This window comes from Sparus aurata, unplaced genomic scaffold, assembly GCF_900880675.1.
Source record: "Sparus aurata unplaced genomic scaffold, fSpaAur1.1, whole genome shotgun sequence".
Classification (NCBI taxonomy): domain Eukaryota; kingdom Metazoa; phylum Chordata; class Actinopteri; order Spariformes; family Sparidae; genus Sparus; species Sparus aurata.
In genome coordinates, this window is record NW_022045126.1 from 10056 (window position 1) to 29728 (window position 19673).

Here is a 19673-nt window from a genome sequence, read left to right on the forward strand (position 1 = left end):
AATCACTCTGGTGACATGACATATACCTTAATTAGCATGAACACACAAACTGCAATTTATTCTGACTTTAACCCACATACACCAATGACATTTGAATCAGAGCGAGATAGGGGGAGAGAGAAGTCAGAAAGAGAGAATAAGACATTTTTGTTTTTGTTTTTTTTTCACTTGTTTTTAATAAGAAAAATAAAGAATAACACCAGTCTGATTCCACAAGAAGTTTTCAGTATAAGCTTTATAATGAATTAATAATGTAGTGTGTGTTGTGACAGAGCCACATTTTCTACCAAGAAAATCTTGAACTGAGTTTTGTTCTCATAATTATTTGAACTGCTGATGTTTGAGTTTTATTTTGATAGTAAGAATGTGTTTCCTGTGTCTTCCTGCAGACTGCAGGTATCAGGAAGTGTTGCTCTGTCTCTTCATCTTGCTGCTGTTGGCAGAACTGACGCAGTGCGTGGTTTTTATGTATTATGCAAGGTTGGTCTCAGAGGCCGTTATTGTCTTTACTCATGCTCTATTAAGTTTTGTCTTTTGTCTTTCTAGGATTCAGACCTTTACCTTTTATTCTTATTCATATTTCTTTAAAACTCACAGGGCATGTGCAATCTTTTACATTTGTTTATTTTAGTCTATGCGACGTATTATTGTTATGTCATTAGTCTTGGATACCACTGTACTGTCATGTAGCTGTAGGCAGCACTATAGCTCAAGCAACATTTTCCTAATAAGGTATATCTTAATCAGTACAGTCTTACTTACTTACTTAACATCTAAAAGCTGTGTATGACACTGAATAAAAACGTGTATATTGGACACTTTTATTCATATATGAAGACAAGTGTTTATTAATGTATTTGACTGATATATAAACACAAGTTGAACGATTGGAAACATGTATAAAATAGGTTTTCATATTTTATTTGAAAATGTTCTAATTATATAAGTATGATGCATTTATTATATTAATAACTTCCTTCATTCTTATGAAAACTAAGCAAACTCCATCTGCTACCGAAAGGCCTCAAGATGCAGCAGAGAGATCCAGGAGACATCTAGTAAGTGGACCTTGAGTTAGGTAAAGTTAAAGTTAAGTTAAGTATTACTTCCAGTCACAAATGAACTTCGCAGCTCAATTTGTCTTCATGAGCTCTGACAGATTCATAAACTGTTTTAAACACACCTGTGAATGATTTGTACATCTGTTTAATTAAAACACATTTTCAACTGTGTGTTCATTCATATATCATTTAATAATATTACAGCTCTCATGTTGCGTAATCAATAACTCTCTACCTGCTTATAGATGCAGATATAATAGATGCTTCATCAAGAGAACAAAATTGTTGACAAATACATTAGTAAACACAGTTATGATCCCAGTCTAGTTGAAACGTAGACATAACATGACAAAATGGCAGTTTATTATGAACTATAAAGTATTTAGAGCATTTCCCAAAAACAAATACAAATAATTTATCAAACCCAAAACTTCTCTGACAAATTAAGATTTCAATCACATGTTTCTAACATTAACTCCCAAAGTGAAAAAAGGGGCAGGGACGTTCACTGAACTCCTTATACATTTACAGTGTAATATTTACAACAAGCTATTTGAAAATTTGCAGAATTGTAGCAAACCCAAGCCCACCAGACTAAAGCTCAAGGTCAGAAAGCTGCAACTCTACTCACAAAACACTGTCACTGTTTTCAACAGAGCAGCAGTATACTGGTTTTAATGCTGTAAGTGACAGAGATGAAGAAAGGCAGGTCACTGTCAGTTGGGTTAAATGGACGGAGGTCATCAGCTCGTCCAATCTGAAGGAAGCAGTCGTTTCCAGTCTGAAGGAAGTAATCACAGACCAATCATGGAGGTGTTCAGACGTCAGTAATGAAGTAAGAAAGAGTTTCTCTTGTTAACTGAGCTGAACTGTACGATTATGAAATTAACTGTGACTTTCCATAGTAAATGTATAACTGTTACTAATAGGGATTGCCCGATGACGTGTTTTGCCATCGATGATAATTGTTGATCTTCCTAAAGCCATATCGACTGATACCAATCGTTTTGTTATTGCAACTGGTATAGCAGTATTATAGATCAGTTAGTTTGACTGCTTTGTAGTGTATTGGGGTATATGTCCACCAGGTGGCAGGTAATTTTGACCAGTACTGTGCTGTGAGGTCTATTCAAATAGACATTTCATGTGTTTGAATGTGAACAAGATACTTTAAAGTGTTCTGAGTGACTGTATTCAAGTTTTATGTTGTGCTATCATGAGGCTAATAAGATACAATTTTGCTATTCAGGTGATTAATTAAGATGCTTATATGCTACAGTTTCTCCCTTTTTATGACCTTTACACTGTAATATCTGGTTCTTTTGTAGTTGTGAAGTAAAAAGGCTGCACAGTCATACACACATGGCTGTACTATATTCATGCTATTTTGTGAAAAAAGTAAAGTTTTTGTATGTTTTTTATTTTAGATATGATTGATTGTTTTGTGATGATTAATGAGTTATTGATTGATTGATTGATTGATTGATTGATTGATTGATTGATTGACCTGATTGAATTATTGATTGATTGATATGCATTTGTTGTGATTAAGTACAATTAGAGCATCTACAGTGTCTTCTTGATGCTACCACCAGGGGGCACCAGATGACCAGCTGATCTGCTCTCTCTGCACGGCTCAGCTTCAAACAGAGTCTGACAACCACATTATTCCACTTGGAAATCAAACTGAAGCTGAGAGAAGAGAGCCAACAAATGTTGCTGACCAACAATAGAGATGTACACAAGACATCCATGCTGTGCTGAGAGAGATGAGCACCTTGTTGGTTGAACAGAGGTTGTATACCTTATTTGGTGCTGATTGAGTCTATTTTGAAAACACAATGTCACTTTACTATTTCCGTGTATGCTAACTAGAGCAAAATCCATCATGATGGCCCCACATGCTCCTGGAGACTTTTTACATACAGCACTTTGAGCTGGACTCAAGTCAACCTGACTTACTGTTTTGTGGCTACTGTCTTTCAAAAATTGCATTAATAATAGCACCACTATGTGACAAATTTGGTTTATATTTTGTGAGAAGCACTTGCACCTCAGGCCAAGTTTCATGTTTGAACTCATGAGACTTTGAGCGGCGACACGAGACAAATAATTTTAAACCGGCGCAAAAACAATAATTTCGGCTTGAACCCTAATTAGCACTAACATAAAGTACAGCAGAGGTTGATACGATCAATGTGCTAATTAATTGAAATTTTAAACTGAAGATGGCTGTAGATGAAACGTCAGAAGATCAGCTAAGTTCTTACAATCCATCCCGTGGTGAAAATGGTCTATCATGCTGATCTGTCCAGTTGTTGTGACAACATGTGACTGAGCAAAAAATTTTTTCCTGCTGATGGCAGAAAAGCCAACCCACTTGGAACCAAAATGTCTGTAAAAAATGTCCCAGATAAAATAGTTGTGAAGATATTTCAGTCCAGGCCAAAGTGGTTGAATCACTAACAGTGCCATCACATAGTCATGCAGTTTATGTGGCTACAAAAGTAAATCAACAAGGCATTTATTTCTTTAATCAAGTGCAAGGAGCTAAACTGAGAGTACTGGAGTCACAGAAGACTGAGATGGACAAGTTTAAGCAACAACTTAAAGGTACAGTTTGGACAATATTTTTGCTACGATAGCAGACCTTAATAAGGAAAGTAATGATTAAATACTTATAAATGTTATTATGTCATGTTGTGACTTTTCTCCAGCACAAACAGCAGAGCTGATCTCCATTAAAGCCAGGACTAATGTCACAGAAAACCAGGTGGAGGCTCTAAAGAGAGATGGAGAAGGTGAGACTGAGAACTAAACCAGCAACTCAATATTTAATTCCAGAAATGTGTCTACTGCCACTTTAAGAATGGCTCAAAAACAATGGTGCCTCATTTCATTTTTAAATGTTTCAACACTTGTCTTTGGTTTTGGGAGACTCGTTCATGTGAGTTAAGAAAAAATGTGGCGGTGTAATGAGTCATTTGATCTCAGCTGATTAACATCCTGAAGGAGGTCACTACATCTGACCGTGTCATTAATGTTTGAACAGGTCGGGATGATACTCTTTAGTTTGCTACTCCTTCAATGACTTGTTTTTGTCACAAAATAATGATGTTCAATGTTTACACACTTAAACTTCATTGATATTTACAATTATATTGATCTGATGCTGTCTTTCTCTGTCTTTATCAGCCATGATGTGACTGTAAACTGATATTAACTTTTCATTATCGACCTTGGAGTAAATAAAATGTGTTTGTAACTCCTAAAATGACACAGTAAGATTTCCTGTGTTTGTGACACACACAACACTGAGCCAGATATTAAAACAAACTATTTGAATTTTGTTGAACTGATTATTCAAGTACTGGGAGCCACATTCAAACATACAGCTACTAATAAATCATTTATGTTGGAGTGCTGTGTCTTCAGTGTTGTTTTCCTGATGACGTGCTCAACATAATCAGTGTTATCAACCAAATCTCCTGCACATGTCTCATATAATATTTCTGGTAATGATTGATCAGCATGAGACACTATTTAAGGCTGAGATGAACACAGAAACTACACAGTAGAACTGAACAGACCGTCACTTTGAGAATGGAGATGACAATGTGTTTTCCTCTGTTGCTGCTGATCTGCTCTCTCTGCATGGCTCAGCTTCAACCAGAGTCTGACAACCACATTATTCCACTTGGAGATCAAACTGAAGCTGAGAGAAGAGAACCAACAAATGCTGCTGACCAACAACAGAGATGTACACAAGACATCCATGCTGTGCTAAGAGAGATGAGCGCCTTGTTGGCTGAACAGAGGCTGGAGATAAGGATCCTACAGAGAGAGAATGAAGGTAGTATATGATTTATTTTTAACAATATGACTTGCAGGCAAAGAGGAGTCAAAGAAAAGCTTCTGTCTAACTTCATAGAGCTCTTCTAAATATCCGCAGTGTGTCAGCTTAGCAACAGCAACAACATTTTTGGCAAGATTTTTGGCTACCAGGTTTTGAGGTACACATTTCGGTATTTGCGTTTCGAAATGCTTTGGTAGAACTATTTCAAAACATGACATGAAGATATCTGGTGAGTTTTATGATGATTGGACTAATGGTTATTGAGTTATGGCCAATTCAGTCTAAGACCTGCCCTTTGTAAGGGTATTTAGAGTGAAAGCAACCATGTTGTTTGTCATTTGTAATAATTAAAAAATAATCTTTATCCCAAAATGCTGTATAACTAATTTGGTGTTGATTGAGTCAAGTTATAAAAACACGATGCCACTTTACTGTTTCAGTCTATGCTAACTAGAGCAAAATCTATCACGGCTCGACATGCTCCTGGAGACGTTTTACAAACAGCACTTTGAGCTGGACTTAGTGGACTGAGTGTCCAATTTCAAGTCAACCAGACTAACTGTTTTGTGGTTATGGCCTTTCAAAAATTGCATTAATAATAGCACCACTATGTGACCAATTTGGTTTATATTTCTTGAGAAGCATTTGCACCTCAGGCCAAGTTTCATGTTTCAACTCACGGGACTTTCAACTCAATGCAACACGAGATAAATAATTTTGAACTGGAACAAAAACAATATTTTTGAACTGGAACCCTAATTAGCACTAACATAAAGTACAGCAGAGGTTGATACGAGCATTATTTAGCATTATAGCTGAAAAGTTAGATGGTAGTTGTAAGGACACTTAAAAACACAAATGTCAACATCAATGTGGTGTTCATTGAAATTTTGAGCTGATGATGGCTGCAGATGAAATGTCAGAAGATCAGCTAAGTTCTTACAATGTATCCTGTGGTGAACATGTCTATAATGCTGATCTGTCCAGTTGTTGTGACAACATGTGACTGATCAAAGAAAATGTTTCCTGCTGATGGCAGAAAAGACAATCCACTGGAGACCAAAATGTCCGTACAAAATGTCCCCGATAAAATAGTTGTGAATATATTTCAGTCCAGGTCAAAGTGCATAGAGTCATGCAGTTTACGTGGCTACAAAAGTATATCATACATTTTTCAACATTCTCAAGGAAAATGATGATGCAGTACATAAAAACTAACATACAGACATTTATTTCTTTAATCAAGTGCAAGGAGCCAAACTGAGAGTACTGGAGTTACAGAAGACTGAAACGGACAAACAACTTCAAGGTACTGTGTAGAGATCATCGAAACCCTGATAACGTATAGTGAGTACTGACAAATACTATTCTATGGAATCTACAAAGAACAATAATATATGACTATAAAGTTGTATTATATATTTTGAGCACAAACAGCTAAACTAAAAGAACTGGGGTCCGTTTCACAAAGCAGGTTCAACAAACTCTGAGTCTAACCCTGAACTCTGAGTTGATCTACTCTGAGATAGGAAACTCTGAGTTTTCGGTTCCAGAACAGCAGATTTGAGTTAGTTTGATCAACTCGGAGTAGTTTAACCTGGAGTTAAGCACGTGCACCACAAGTATAAAAAGACAGCATCAATGGAGCCCTGATTCGACGAGTCACCATGGCAGCGGGGAAGAGGAGGGCTACGTTTTTCACCCCACTGGAATTGGAAATATTAATGCGCTCATACGGTGAGTTTGAGCACGTTTTTAGAAGGAAGTGTAAAACCGCTGCAGCAGCAAAAGAGAGGGAGAAGGCGTGGGAGAACATTGGCGCTCGGGTCAATGCGTAATTTTAAATGTAGTCCTTTGCAATCACAATAATATTACAGGGGGAAACTGCTTGAGTGGTAGCCTATTAATTTATTTAATTTAGGTGCAACCCTGGCTGAGAAGCGCACTTGGCTGCAGCTTAAGTTGAAACATAAAAACATTGTTCAAACAGGTAAGACCTCGGCATAATCTCATGGGGGTAACTCATTTTGATCATGTTTTACATTGTAAATATTAAGTGGCTGTTTGACTGTACAGTTGTTTTATCCTCAACATAATGCTGTTTTCACACACATAAATGTCTTCTCATCTATATCATGTTCTGTTAAATAATTAAGCCTATTTAAACTAACACAGACTTCTACTCAGCCAACAGAAAGAAAGCAGATGCCCGTACAACGGGTGGTGGCCCAGCACCGCCACCTCTAACGGAGGCAGGAGCTGAAAATGATAAAAATGGGTAGTAGCCGTTTCAGGGCGAGGCACACTTTTCTGACCGCTCTGCATACAGTTGCCTTGCTCAAGTGCTCTGCATCTCCGACGTTGTATAAAAAACTCCCATTTGCAAAAAAAAAACGCAGCGCAACACACAATATCTGCTGGGATGTGAGAGCATGACTTCGGTTGGTAATGTTGGAAATGTAAGGACGGATTAGGTTGTGTATGTAAATGATGGACTGTGACGTGAAACGGTACCGATCAAAAAGATAACTGTCTGGAAATGCAAGAACATCTATGTACGGTCTGATAATCATCTCCCGACGAATATTTAATTCTCTGCGCAGTAATGCTGCACCTTCATCCACGGGATCATTATCAAAAGGACATGCCATGGTAGTGAAAATAGTCGCCACCTAATATAACTTCTAATGTAGCCCTACTGACTGATTTTTGCAATGATTTTCTCAAAAAACAGACGGCAGAACTATACTACGCCAAAACTCGCCTGCTGACTGAATGAATGAGGAAATCAAATAGCGTGTGTGGCTGAAAGAGGGCGGAGACAGAGAGAAACTCGAGGTTTGTTGAGAAAAACCTGGTCCCGACCAGGTTAGTTTCACAGAGTATGTTACCGTGGTAACTGACCGAGAGCTTAAGTTACCTCTCTCTGTGAAACAGGCTGGAGTTACCCCTCTTTCTCTGGTTTGAGTTACCTCCCTTTGTGAAACGGAAAACTCAGAGTTTCCCTCATTTCAGGGTTAACAGACTCAGAGTTTTCACTAAACCTGCTTTGTGAAACGGACCCCTGGAGTTACAGAAGACTGAGGTTGACAAGTTGACTTTTCTCCAGCACAAACAGCAGGGCTGATCTCCATTAAAGCCAGGACTGATGTCACAGAAAACCAGGTGGAGGCTCTAAAGAGAGATGGAGAAGGTAAGAACTAAACCAGCAATTTAATATTATACAACAAGTAGTTCCAACCAAGCGATCTGATTGGTCAACAAGAAATTTAGACCGTGCTCAAATCAGCATGACAGCACGCCTGACTCATTACTAAAAAATATTACTCTGCCAAGCCTATGGCAACATTGTATTCATCTCCACGGCAACATTGTAACTGTCAGAGCTGGAGTAGGAAACGGCGGAAAAATAGGCTACAAAATGGATCGGTTTGTTGTTCATTTTGATTTATTTGCTTCAGCGTCTGTCCGAGGAGCAACAGGGCTAGGCTGGGAGCGAGCGAGGAGCTTGAGATAAACATGCGGGAATGAGTTATCAGCAAAAGGGCACGCCACGAGAGAGTGTCCTGTAACATGATCAGGGTGATGGCGAAACAAATGTACGCCACCGTGAGTGACAGCAGAGATGACGATATTGCTGCGAGTGCTGGTTGGCTGAATCGTTTCCTCTGCCGCAACAACTTCACTTGCAGAAGACTACTATTGCCCAGAAGGATGCCAGAGAATTCACAGAGAAGCTGGCGAAGTTTGTGACATTTTCATCCCGGATTTATGAGAGGAATTAAACACCTGTCCCAAATTGCCGCCTAGTCCCAAATAAACGCCTGGTCTGTTATGTGATTGAAACAAATAAACGCCCTGGCTATTATTTATTTTCCCTTTGGTGTGAGAGACACTATTGTGACCGTGGTGAAAACGATTAGAAAATATAAAAGAAAAAAATCAACATCTTTGTTATAACTTGGGCGATGAAAATAAGCATTTTCTGTTTATCTGTGCAGTATTGATTTAGTTCGGGAAATTCCGAGACCGCAATAAAACATTAACGTCAGCTCAGAGTTCATCATCTGGGACTCGAAAATCCTTTCTGTTGCTAGGTCGTTACTAAGGGTTGGATTATTTGCTTGAGTGGTAAACTACGTTCCATTACACATATGAGTCAACTGATGTGACTGATTTTGTTTCAGTTATTAGTCAGACCCCATGTGTTTCCACGGAAAGTGCTGACCGCATCACTGTCATGCTCAAATGACGTTAAAGCACACCCTCTCGGGTAATATTGCTTAATTTCATTCCAGAAAGGTTTTTACCGCCATTTTGAGAATGGCTCAAAAACAGCAACGTTCCACGTTGGCAGTGGATCACTGAGCAGGACAATGTGCCATGTCAATGTTTCCCATCGCATTTTATTGTAATAAGTGTTGTTTTCCTGAGGACATGCTCCATGTGATCATAGTTATCAAACTGTCCTGCATGTGTCTGTCATAAATAATTCTGTAAATAAATAATTGAGTGATCATCAACAGCTCTTGTTCTTCCAAAGTCAGACTTTATTATCATGCTGGATTTATTGAGGAAGCAAAGAGAGAAAAATATTCTTTATGACTCATCTAACATGTGTTTCTGATGTTATCTCAGCCAATTAACAACCTGAGGGAGGTCACTACATCTGACTGTGTCGTTAATGTTTGAACAGGTCGGGATGATAATGTTTTGTTTGCTACTCCTTTAATGACTTGTTTTTCATGTCAGGTCGTTCAATGTTTACACTCTCAAACTTCAGTGAGGATGACAATTATATTGATCTGATGCTGTCTTTCTTACCTGTCAGTGTTATCAGCCATGAGGTGATTTTATACATGATTTTGACCTTCGATAATGCACATTTTACCAAAAAGAATGGTTCAAGGATTGAGAGCTACGTTCATACACAGATCAGCCACAATATTAAAAGGACTAACTGCTGGGAAACGTTAGGTCATGTCATTGATGTGGATGCTACTTGACGTGCACAACACACATGAACACTTTTGCAGACAAAGTAATGAAAACAGTGATAATTTAATGTCTTTCACCATCAAGATTGTTTTCATTTGAGACACTTTTGATTAATTTTAGCACAAACAGCAGAGCTGATCTCCATTAAAGCCAGGACTGATGTCACAGAAAACCAGGTGGAGGCTCTAAAGAGAGATGGAGAAGGTAAGACTGAGAACTAAACCAGCAACTCAATATTCAAACAGTTTAGTTCTCACAATATTTGTAGAATGTAAAACCTTATCTGATGTGAATAGCACAACACTGAGAATAATATGGGCCTTAAGTTAACTTCATTTTGAAACATGCTCATCATTGCTGTAACATCAGTCACTTTAAAACAAGTATGTTTCTCTCTCAGTCAAACAGGTGGCTTTCTCAGCTTCACTGTTGGCTTCAGGCGGTGGAGATATTGGACCATTTAACACACACACTCCTCTGGTCTTCAGACACGTTGTGACAAACATTGGAAACGCCTACAACCCAAACACAGGTACTCAAAGTCACAAAATTAAATAATTAATTTTAGGACATGTTGACATCAACCTGGTTGACAGATGTTGCAGCAGTTGATTCTTCATTTAAAATGTCCCACAGGTTTTTTCACTGCACCAGTGAGAGGAGCCTACCACTTTGAGTTCCACTTATATGGACATACTTCACATCCTTCAGCTGCAGTGTTGGTCAAGAATGGAGAACATATTTATATTACATATGAACATCAGCAGTCCGGTGGTAGGAAATCTTCTAATGGTGTCACGCTGCTTCTAGAGGTCGGAGATGTTGTGTTCATGCGTCAGTGGACTAACACAAGGATATTTGACAATGAAAATCATCATACCACCTTCAGTGGTCATCTGCTTTTCACCATGTGAGCAGGAAACTCCTTTTTCTTCAGCTGTATGAAAACCTGCCCACACTGTAGTGTGTATCACTACTTCTTGATAGATTTGTAATTTCTCTCTCTTTTAATGAAAGCTGATTGACCACAGTGCACAAACAACAAAAACAATCTTTTTGATAAGAAAAGGTTCACACATTTTTAATCTGCATGTTTTTTTCTGGATTTAAATCAAACTGCACAGTGATGATAGTACTTCTGCTATGGTTTTAAATAATGGATTAAAGAAGCAAACTAATTTCTGTGAAAATTGTGGAAATGTCTGCTTTTTGTAAACATCTAAGTAAATTGACATACAGAATTACTGCATCAAAACCTGCAAATCAAAGACTCAGTTAATGTTTTTATCCTGATTATCAAAGCTGGATGACAAAGCTTTATTTGTACGTATTAAATGCATTGTTGTTGTGTTCTTTCAATAAATTGTGTTATTTGAATAAAAGCATAAACATATCAGTGCAGTACCGTCTGTGGACCTTTCTTCAACACAATGTAAATTTTAGTTTCAAACTGAAAAATCTTCTTCTTGTTGGCAGAAAAAACGTCTGCTTGGAAATGAAATTTGAGATTGACCAAAAGTTTTCATATCCTCCACCTCCTCTGCACTCTCTCTCTCTCTCTGTATGTGTGTGTTGGTGGATGTCTGAGTGGAGACAGGTGAGTGGAGACAGGTGAGTGGAGACAGGTGAGTGGACCTGGGTAGAGCCACATCAGCTGCATCCTGTCCTGCAAATAAGAGGAAGCAAAGATAGAAAAAAATCTTTATTACTCATCTAACATGTGTTTCTGATGTTATCTCAGCCAATTAACAACCTGAGGGAGGTCACTACATCTGACTGTGTCTTTAATGTTTGAACAGGTCTGGCTGATAATGTTTTACTTGTTACTCCTTTAATTACTTGTTTTTCATGTCAGGTCATTCAATGTTTACACTCTCAAACATCAGTGAGGATGACAATTATATTGATCTGATGCTGTCTTTCTTACCTGTCAGTGTTATCAGCCATGAGGTGATTTTATACATGATTTTTACCTTCGATAATGCACATTTTAGCAAAAAGAATGGTTCAAGGACTCAGAGCTACATTCCAACATACACAGATCAGCCACAATATTAAGTGTTCTGCTGGGAAACGTTACGTCATGTCATTGATGTGGATGCAACTTGATGTGCACCACCCACCTGAACACTGTTGCAGACAAAGTATTTACCTGCTCAACAACAATGTTCCATGTTGGCCATGGCTCCCCAACAAATTAGATACAAGCACTCTGTAATGAAAACAGTGATTATTAAAATCTTTTTTCATCAGAGATTGTTTTCATTGGAATGCACATCTACAACCAAATGTCCTCCTATCTTTCACATAATGACATCCTTTACCTCAATCAGTTAGGCTTCAGGACTGCTCACTCCACTGAGATGGTCCTCCTCACAGTGAGTCACTCAGTGCTTCCAGAGCATTGTCCCACTCATCCATCCTCAGTCTCCTTGACCTGTTGCGTTTGACACAATCAACCACCAAATCCTTCTCTCCACTCTGGCTGAACTTGGCATCGCTGACTCTGCTCTAACCTGGTTCACATCATACCTGACAAATTGCTCCTTTAAGGTCATATGGAATGGATCCTTGTCCAAACCCTGCTTTCTGGAAACTGGCGTCCCTCAAGGCTCAGTACTAGGACCATGCGCGTCGCCAGATTGTCTATTTTTCATTACAGACAGTTTATGATCACAGAATAATATCCGTACCCCTGCGCTATGACTGACGTAGCGTGTGAAATTTAAATACATACACTGCTGCGGATCATAGATATGATACGCTGTCAGCGGACAGCCTGGCTGGCGTCATGGACATCAGACAGTTCTTTAAAAACAGAGGGGATCGAAACAAAGAAGCAGCAGGGAGGAGGAGAAATGTGAATGAGAGGGAGAGAGGTAGGTTTAGCTTTTTTTTGCTCGTGCACTGAGCCAGATGTTAATGGGAATCATTAGGGAACCCTCTTCTTCCGTCTTATCATAATTCGTTTTTTCTTTGCAAAGTAGCTCTCCGAAGACGTTTGTTTTACACTCATTTTAGCTTGAGGGCTTATTTTTTAGGGTATACCGTGAATGAAACAGGTACGTGTCAAGTGCGCCAAGAGGAACACACGTTGTTAAAAGAGAATCCGTTTTTCAAAATAAAACAACTTTCCGAGTATGATCGTCAATATAACAGAAATAAAATAACGTATTTATTCTTTCTCTGCGGCCCTGTACCAAACGACCCACGGACCAGTACCGGTCCGCAGCCCGGTGGTTGGGGACCCCTGCACTAGATCACTACACTCTGCAATCACATCTCATGGATTCTCTTACTACTGTTACGCAGACAACACCAACTGTTCCTCCAACAACCATGTTGCAACGCGCATCTCAAAATGTATGGGAGACATCTCCTCTTGGACAGCTGTGCATCACCTCAAACTCAACCATAGTAAAATTAAACTCTTCTTCATCCCAGGGAAAGACTGCCCTCACATGGACCTGTCAGCCACTTTTGAGGATGTCACAGTATCGTCTTCATCGACTGCGAGGAAACTAGGCATAATCCTCGACGACAGACTATCCTGCATTCCCAACATAACTGCTGTGGCCCGATCCTGCAGATTTGACCTCTACAACATCCACCGGATCTGGTCTTTCCTCACAAAGGATGCAAGGCAACTCCTGGTCCAGGCACTGGTCATCTCCCTCCTGGAATAATGCAATTCGCTCTTGGCTGGTCTCCCAGCCCTTGCAACTAACCGTTTTTTTTAAAGATTATAATCTTCCTGTAATATTTCTTTCTGTCTGTTAATTCACATTCAAATCTTTAACAACTGTTGTCACATATGTTGATGAGATTAAAGCTCAATCAGCAGTCACTCTGATTTATTTTCAGTTCAGCATCTCAACACTTTGTCCTATTATCACTTAATGTTTCAGCACTTGTCTTTGGTTTTGGTAGATTCGTTCATGTAAGTTAAGAAAAAATGTGGCAGTGCTGAAAATGGCATTAATTAACGTTGTGTTGTTGCTCTTCAAGAATCAGACTTTAAAACCACGCTGGATTTATTCAGTAAGCAAAGAGAGAAAACTCTTATCTGTAATGAGTCGTCTGATCTCAGCTGATTAACATCCTGAAGGAGGTCACTACATCTGACTGTGTCATTAATGTTTGAACAGGTCGGGATGATAATTTTTAGTTTGCTACTCCTTTAATGACTTGTTGTTTTTTTTCACAAATTAATGATGTTCAATGTTTACACACTTAAACTTCATTGACATTAACAATTATATTGATCTGATGCCATCTTTCTCTGTCTTTATCAGCCATGATGTGACTGTAAACTGATTTTAACTTTTGAGTATCCACCTTGGAGTAAATAAAATGTGTTTGTTACTCCTAAAATGACACAGTAAGATTTCCTGTGTTAGTGACATACACAACACTGACCCAGATATTAAAACAAACTCTTTGAATTTTGTTGAACTGATTATTCAAGTACTGGGAGCCACATTCAAACATACAACTACTAATAAATCATTTATGTTGGAGTGCTGTGTTTTCAGTGTTGTTTTCCTGATGACGTGCTCAACATAATCAGTGTTATCAACCAAATCTCCTGCACATGTCTCATATAATATTTCTGGTAATGATTGATCAGCATGAAACACTATTTAAGGCTGAGATGAATACAGAAACTACACAGTAGAACTGAACAGACCGTCACTTTGAGAATGGAGATGACAATGTGTTTTCCTCTGTTGCTGCTGATCTGCTCTCTCTGCACGGCTCAGCTTCAAACAGAGTCTGACAACCACATTATTCCACTTGGAGATCAAACTGGAGCTGAGAGAAGAGAACCAACAAATGCTGCTGACCAACAACAGAGATGTACACAAGACATCCATGCTGTGCTGAGAGAGATGAGCGCCTCGTTGGCTGAACAGAGGCTGGAGATAAGGATCTTACAGAGAGAGAATGAAGGTATGACCTTTCTAACAATATGACTTGCAGACAGAGAGGAGTTCTGTTAAATTTCATAGAGTTCTTCTAAATATCCGCAGTGTGTCAGTTTGGCAACAGCAACAACAGTTTTGGTCAGATTTGCATAATGTTGTAACACTGAACTGTTTTGCAGTATGACCTGCAGGTAAAGATGAGTCAAAGAAAAGCTCCTGGGAGACTTTATAACGTTCTTCTTAATCTACACAGTGTGTCAGTTTAACAACAGCAACAGGATGTTCTCAGTCTATAAATCCTTGTCTTCTACACCTTTTAAACTCTTTTGTTTCTTCCATTTTTAAACTACAGAAACAAACTGAGGTCACTGTTACAGTGTCCTACAATATTACAGCTTCATACACAATTGAAGGACAGAAACAAAACAAGACCAGCGTCTCACAGATATTAATCAGCACAAATCCAAAGTAGAGTATAGTCTGATGTGTGCGTCTGTAGGTTTGGTCATAAACCCAAGTATTGGACTGATTAAGATGTTGACCTGATGGTGGCCTAGATAAAAAGGTGAGGAATCACAGAGAATGTTCCAATCTACAAAATAAAACAATCTACACATTATAAAAACAAGACCAATAAAAAATGTTTGTCTACTTATATTGTATTTAATGATGAATTTTACATTGTTTCAAGTACAAGCAGCTAAACTGAATGAACAGAAGACTGAGGTGGAGAACCAAAAGACTGAGCAGGAGAAGCTAAAGCAACAACTTCAAGGTACTGGGTGGAGAACATCACGGCTCTATTAATGAAAACGACTCATAATATTGTATGATAAGCTGAAATGGAAAAAAAGAACAGGAGAATGAAATACTGTTTGAGTAAAAACATTACTATACATTCTGCTGCATGTAGTTCAAATGTATTGACATACAGTGTTTTTCTTTTTAAGATAATATCTCGAGTAAATGTTCAGCAGCCAAAAGCCAACTTTGATGAAAACAGTGATGATTAAACTCTTAACGATCAAACATTGTTTTATTCAGAGTCAAATATGTCATGATGTGACGTTTCTCCAGCACAAACAGCAGAGCTGATCTCCATTAAAGCCAGGACTAATGTCACAGAAAACCAGGTGGAGGCTCTAAAGAGAGATGGAGAAGGTAAGACGGAAAAATCTGAGCATAATTTTAAAACTTACCTAAAATGGTGGATAGCACAAAAATCTAAAATGTTGGTCACATTGATGTTTCAAGGGTGAGTTTAGATCATTGACACTGCTCTCTCTCTCTCTCTCTCTCTCTCTCTCTCTCTCTCAGTCAAACAGGTGGCTTTCTCAGCTTCACTGTTGGCTTCAGGCTCTGGAGTTATTGGACCATTTAACACACAGACTCCTCTGGTCTTCAGACACATCATCACTAACATTGGAAACGGCTACAACCTAAACACAGGTACTAAAATTCAGACATTTATGCTATGTTGACATCAACCTGGTTGGAAAAACAGTTTTTCATTTACTTACAAATAATGTCCCACAGGTTTTTTTACTGCACCAGTGAATGGGGCTTACCACTTTGAGTTCTACGTAGCCGGATCTGGACATAATTCTCATCCTTCTGCTGCTGTGCTGGTCAAGAATGGAGGCAATGTTTGTACTGCATATGATCATCGGCCATCCAATTTTGGGAGCGCTGCTCACGGTGTCCTGCTGCTTCTAGAGGTTGGAGATGTTGTGTCTTTGCGTCTGTGGACGAACTCAAGGATGTATGATGATCCAAATCACTATAGCACCTTCAGTGGTTATCTGCTTTTCACCATGTGAGCAGGAAACAGTCCTCTTGCATGTGACAGCTGTGCATACTTCAACAGTCTTTTAGTACTTATAATAGTCACATAGCTGTGAATATTTTCAGAGGTTTAAAGTAAATACATAAATATTATTATTAAAGGGATATTCCGGTGTAAGTTTAATTTCTAACCGCACTCGGTAATCGACTCGTCGGGCTTCCCCACAAAAGGAAGTGGTGAGTGATGAGTTGTGTTCACTTTACAATAGAAATCCGGCCAAGCAAATAGATGTTTGATGTAGTGATGGCGAGATGAAGCTTCGTGAAGCACTGAAGCTTTCCATCCGATTGATTCACTCATGGGCCGAAGCCTCATGGTGCTTCATTCACTCTACTGTTCCATCAAGTGGACAATAAATGTAAAACAGACAGGGTGATTATAATGACACCATGGCTTTGGTGGTGAAGCTTTGAATTGAATTGGGCTTAAATGATATTACTAATAATAAAAATAATAAATACTCATTAATATAGTGTCTGGTTGTCTGATCTGAATGATGGCGGGGAAGAGGGGAAAGCTGAAACAAACTGGGGAGAGGGTTGTCATGTGAATGTCCTTGTGTTACTAAGGACAAAATGTAACACGTACAATGTATATTGTATTCATTTTTATTTAAACACAACTTCTCCACTGTGCTGGGCTTCGGGCGGTTTCTTTTTTGACAGGATTTGTGGTGATGGGGGACCTCCATTTGTACTGTTGCCGAAGTTTGGTGCTGTTCTGAGCAGTTTTTGTGGCTTTTTGATGGCGGTTTCTTGTTGGAGGCATAGACTGCAGTGTATTGTAATCTTGTGGTCTTTTCTGAGAGTGCTAAAACTACGTCAGCTAGTGGTCTACAAACTTGATCCCTCGAGGGGGGGTCTTACTTGGTGTCACAGTGTGTTAAACCATGGATTAAACTTACACTGGAATATCCCTTTAAGACTGAGCACTTTATTTGTTGTCCCAGGGCAGACTAAGGTTCTTGTATGGAGTAAAATGTTCTTGAAGGAAACATACAGGGTGTTGTGATGTCTTCTCATGCCCACTTTAAGTACATTCTGTACTTCTATGATTAGAAGTTGTACGCTATGCCTTTTCTGCATTCAATAACTTGCAAATTGATTACTTGAAACCTATAGAAAGCTTCAAGATAGCTGCCAAATGTACTCATGTCTAGTTCTTGAATGTAAATCTTTTGAATGAGTGCTTTATTGAATGTTGCTGTACTGAGTTGTCTGTGTTTTTATCTCATTGTTTCATTTTTTATTCCTATAAAAAGTTATTTTTATTTTATTGAAAAAAATTTAATTAATTTCTTCTCCTTTTCACACTTTGCAAAGTAATTCAGTGTGTGTTTGATGCTGTTAGTCTACAGTTAAGGCTGTTATAAATTGGAATCATGCATTGTAGGAGGCACTTTTTCTGCAGGAAGATGCATACTGGTACTGAAAGGAAGCATGTTTCTGTTCTGCTGCATTCATTTATTTGTTGTCTTTTACAAATTGTCCATCATGAACAACCCAATATGTCTGCAAATGATAACTGACTGCGTGCAGGTGTTTTTTTTTTGTGTTTTTCTAAATAAAGCAGCTGATGGAGCTAAGATGTTTGTTTTAATGTTTGCAAACAATTACAGACTTATTTTTAGTTTGTTCTCTGATCAGTGAGTCAAGAGCTGTGTTAGCATTTCCCCACTATCTAAAGACATGACTCACCACAGGCAGAGCCAGAGACAGAAATTACGTGTTGACAGCATGTACAGTCCAACTTCAGTGTCCACACAAACACCATGGGTGTTGAAGGTCTGGCTGTTCATTTACATTCAAATGTTAAATTGTTGTTGTCGCAGATGCTGATGTGATTACAAACTCAATCAACACGATTCTCAGTAGAAAAGCTTGACACTTTGTCGTATTACAAATTAACACTAGAACCATGCTGGATTTATTCAGGAGGCAAAGGGAGAACATGTTCTTTATTACTCATCCAAATTGGGATTCTAGTAGGTCTGTCTCTTGTCAGCAAGAGTGAGGGAGGTCACTATATCTGACTGTGTCATTAATGCATTACAGTTTTTCTCAATTGTTTACACACAAAAACTGGTGCTTGAGACACAATGACCACAACATGTAACTCATGCACCAACCCCCTGAACCAGTTCTGCTAAACTACAAGCACAATTCCTGCTTTACACTCAAATTGCAGTTCTAAAACACACTTTTTTCAAAACACTACACACAATTCTCTGCATTTGGCACAATTTTCATGAAGAAAATCTTTTGTTTTCACAAAGAACACTCTGTCATTCAAAATTCTAAAGTTAATTGTCCTACTATGCACACTGACTCATCAAATGGGCAAACACCTGGACACCCTACACAACACACTCATTCCACCAGATCAGCTCAGGTACGTTGTCATTTGGGACAACGTAAGTTTCCACTGGGCTGCTCTGGTTCGTAACTGGTTCACTGCCCACCCACGCTTTATAGTTGTTTATCTCCCTCCATATTCTCCATCCCTCAGTCCTATTGAGAATTTTTTTTCTGTCTGGAGATGGAAAGTGTATGACCGAAATCCACAAATGCATATACCCCTTCTCCAACCTATGGAAGACGCATGTGGATATATAGCAGTTGGTGCTTTTCATGGCTGGATTCGCCATGCTAGGTGATATTTCTCTTGCTGCTTGGCCAGGGAAAACATGGCTTGTGATGTGGATGAGGTGCTGTGGCCAGACCGAAACAGAGGAGAGCATGCTGCACAGTTTTTTTGTTTGTTTGTTTGTTTTTTACTGTAACTGTAACTGTGTACAGTAAATTATTCTGTTGTTTTGTATGTAGACCGTATATTGTTGTATATGCACTTTGTGTTGGTTGAGATGTACACTGTGTACATTGTTTTTGTGGGAAAAATAAAATATATCTGTTACCGTGTATTTGTGTGTATAAAAACAATCTCTTCTCATGCCGTTTGTATGCAGTGTTCTTTAGCATGTTCTC

The 19673-nt window shown here is 38.7% G+C and overlaps 1 protein-coding gene across 4 annotated transcripts; it reads left to right on the forward strand.

The window, feature by feature from the left end:
* Nucleotides 1-390: 390 nt before the first annotated feature.
* Nucleotides 391-18274, forward strand: LOC115577866 (complement C1q-like protein 2). Of its 4 annotated transcripts, XM_030410755.1 has the most exons (11): nucleotides 391-480; nucleotides 999-1058; nucleotides 1718-1896; nucleotides 2657-2856; nucleotides 3603-3674; nucleotides 3779-3862; nucleotides 8027-8110; nucleotides 10036-10119; nucleotides 15921-16004; nucleotides 16161-16292; nucleotides 16380-18274. In XM_030410755.1, exons 5-11 carry the CDS (start codon nucleotides 3647-3649, stop codon nucleotides 16661-16663), a joined length of 780 nt encoding a protein of 259 aa, XP_030266615.1. In that variant the 5' UTR covers nucleotides 391-480; nucleotides 999-1058; nucleotides 1718-1896; nucleotides 2657-2856; nucleotides 3603-3646; the 3' UTR covers nucleotides 16664-18274. The 4 variants fall into 4 exon arrangements, with proteins under 4 accessions (XP_030266615.1, XP_030266613.1, XP_030266612.1 ...); XM_030410752.1 differs by lacking the exons at nucleotides 391-480; nucleotides 999-1058; nucleotides 1718-1896; ... (1 more) ...; nucleotides 3603-3674; nucleotides 3779-3862 and adding exons at nucleotides 4610-4914; nucleotides 6164-6226; XM_030410753.1 differs by lacking the exons at nucleotides 391-480; nucleotides 999-1058; nucleotides 1718-1896; ... (2 more) ...; nucleotides 3779-3862; nucleotides 8027-8110 and adding exons at nucleotides 4606-4914; nucleotides 6164-6226.
* The last annotated feature ends 1399 nt before the right edge of the window (nucleotides 18275-19673 follow it).

Coding starts and splice junctions, on each gene's coding strand:
- LOC115577866 (XM_030410752.1), top strand. CDS start 4,665: ATGGAGATGACAATGTGTTTTCCTCTGTTGCTGCTGATCTGCTCTCTC. Junction 6,227..8,026: donor AACGGACAAACAACTTCAAG/GTACTGTGTAGA, acceptor ACTTTTCTCCAG/CACAAACAGCAGGGCTGATC. Junction 16,293..16,379: donor CGGCTACAACCTAAACACAG/GTACTAAAATTC, acceptor AATGTCCCACAG/GTTTTTTTACTGCACCAGTG.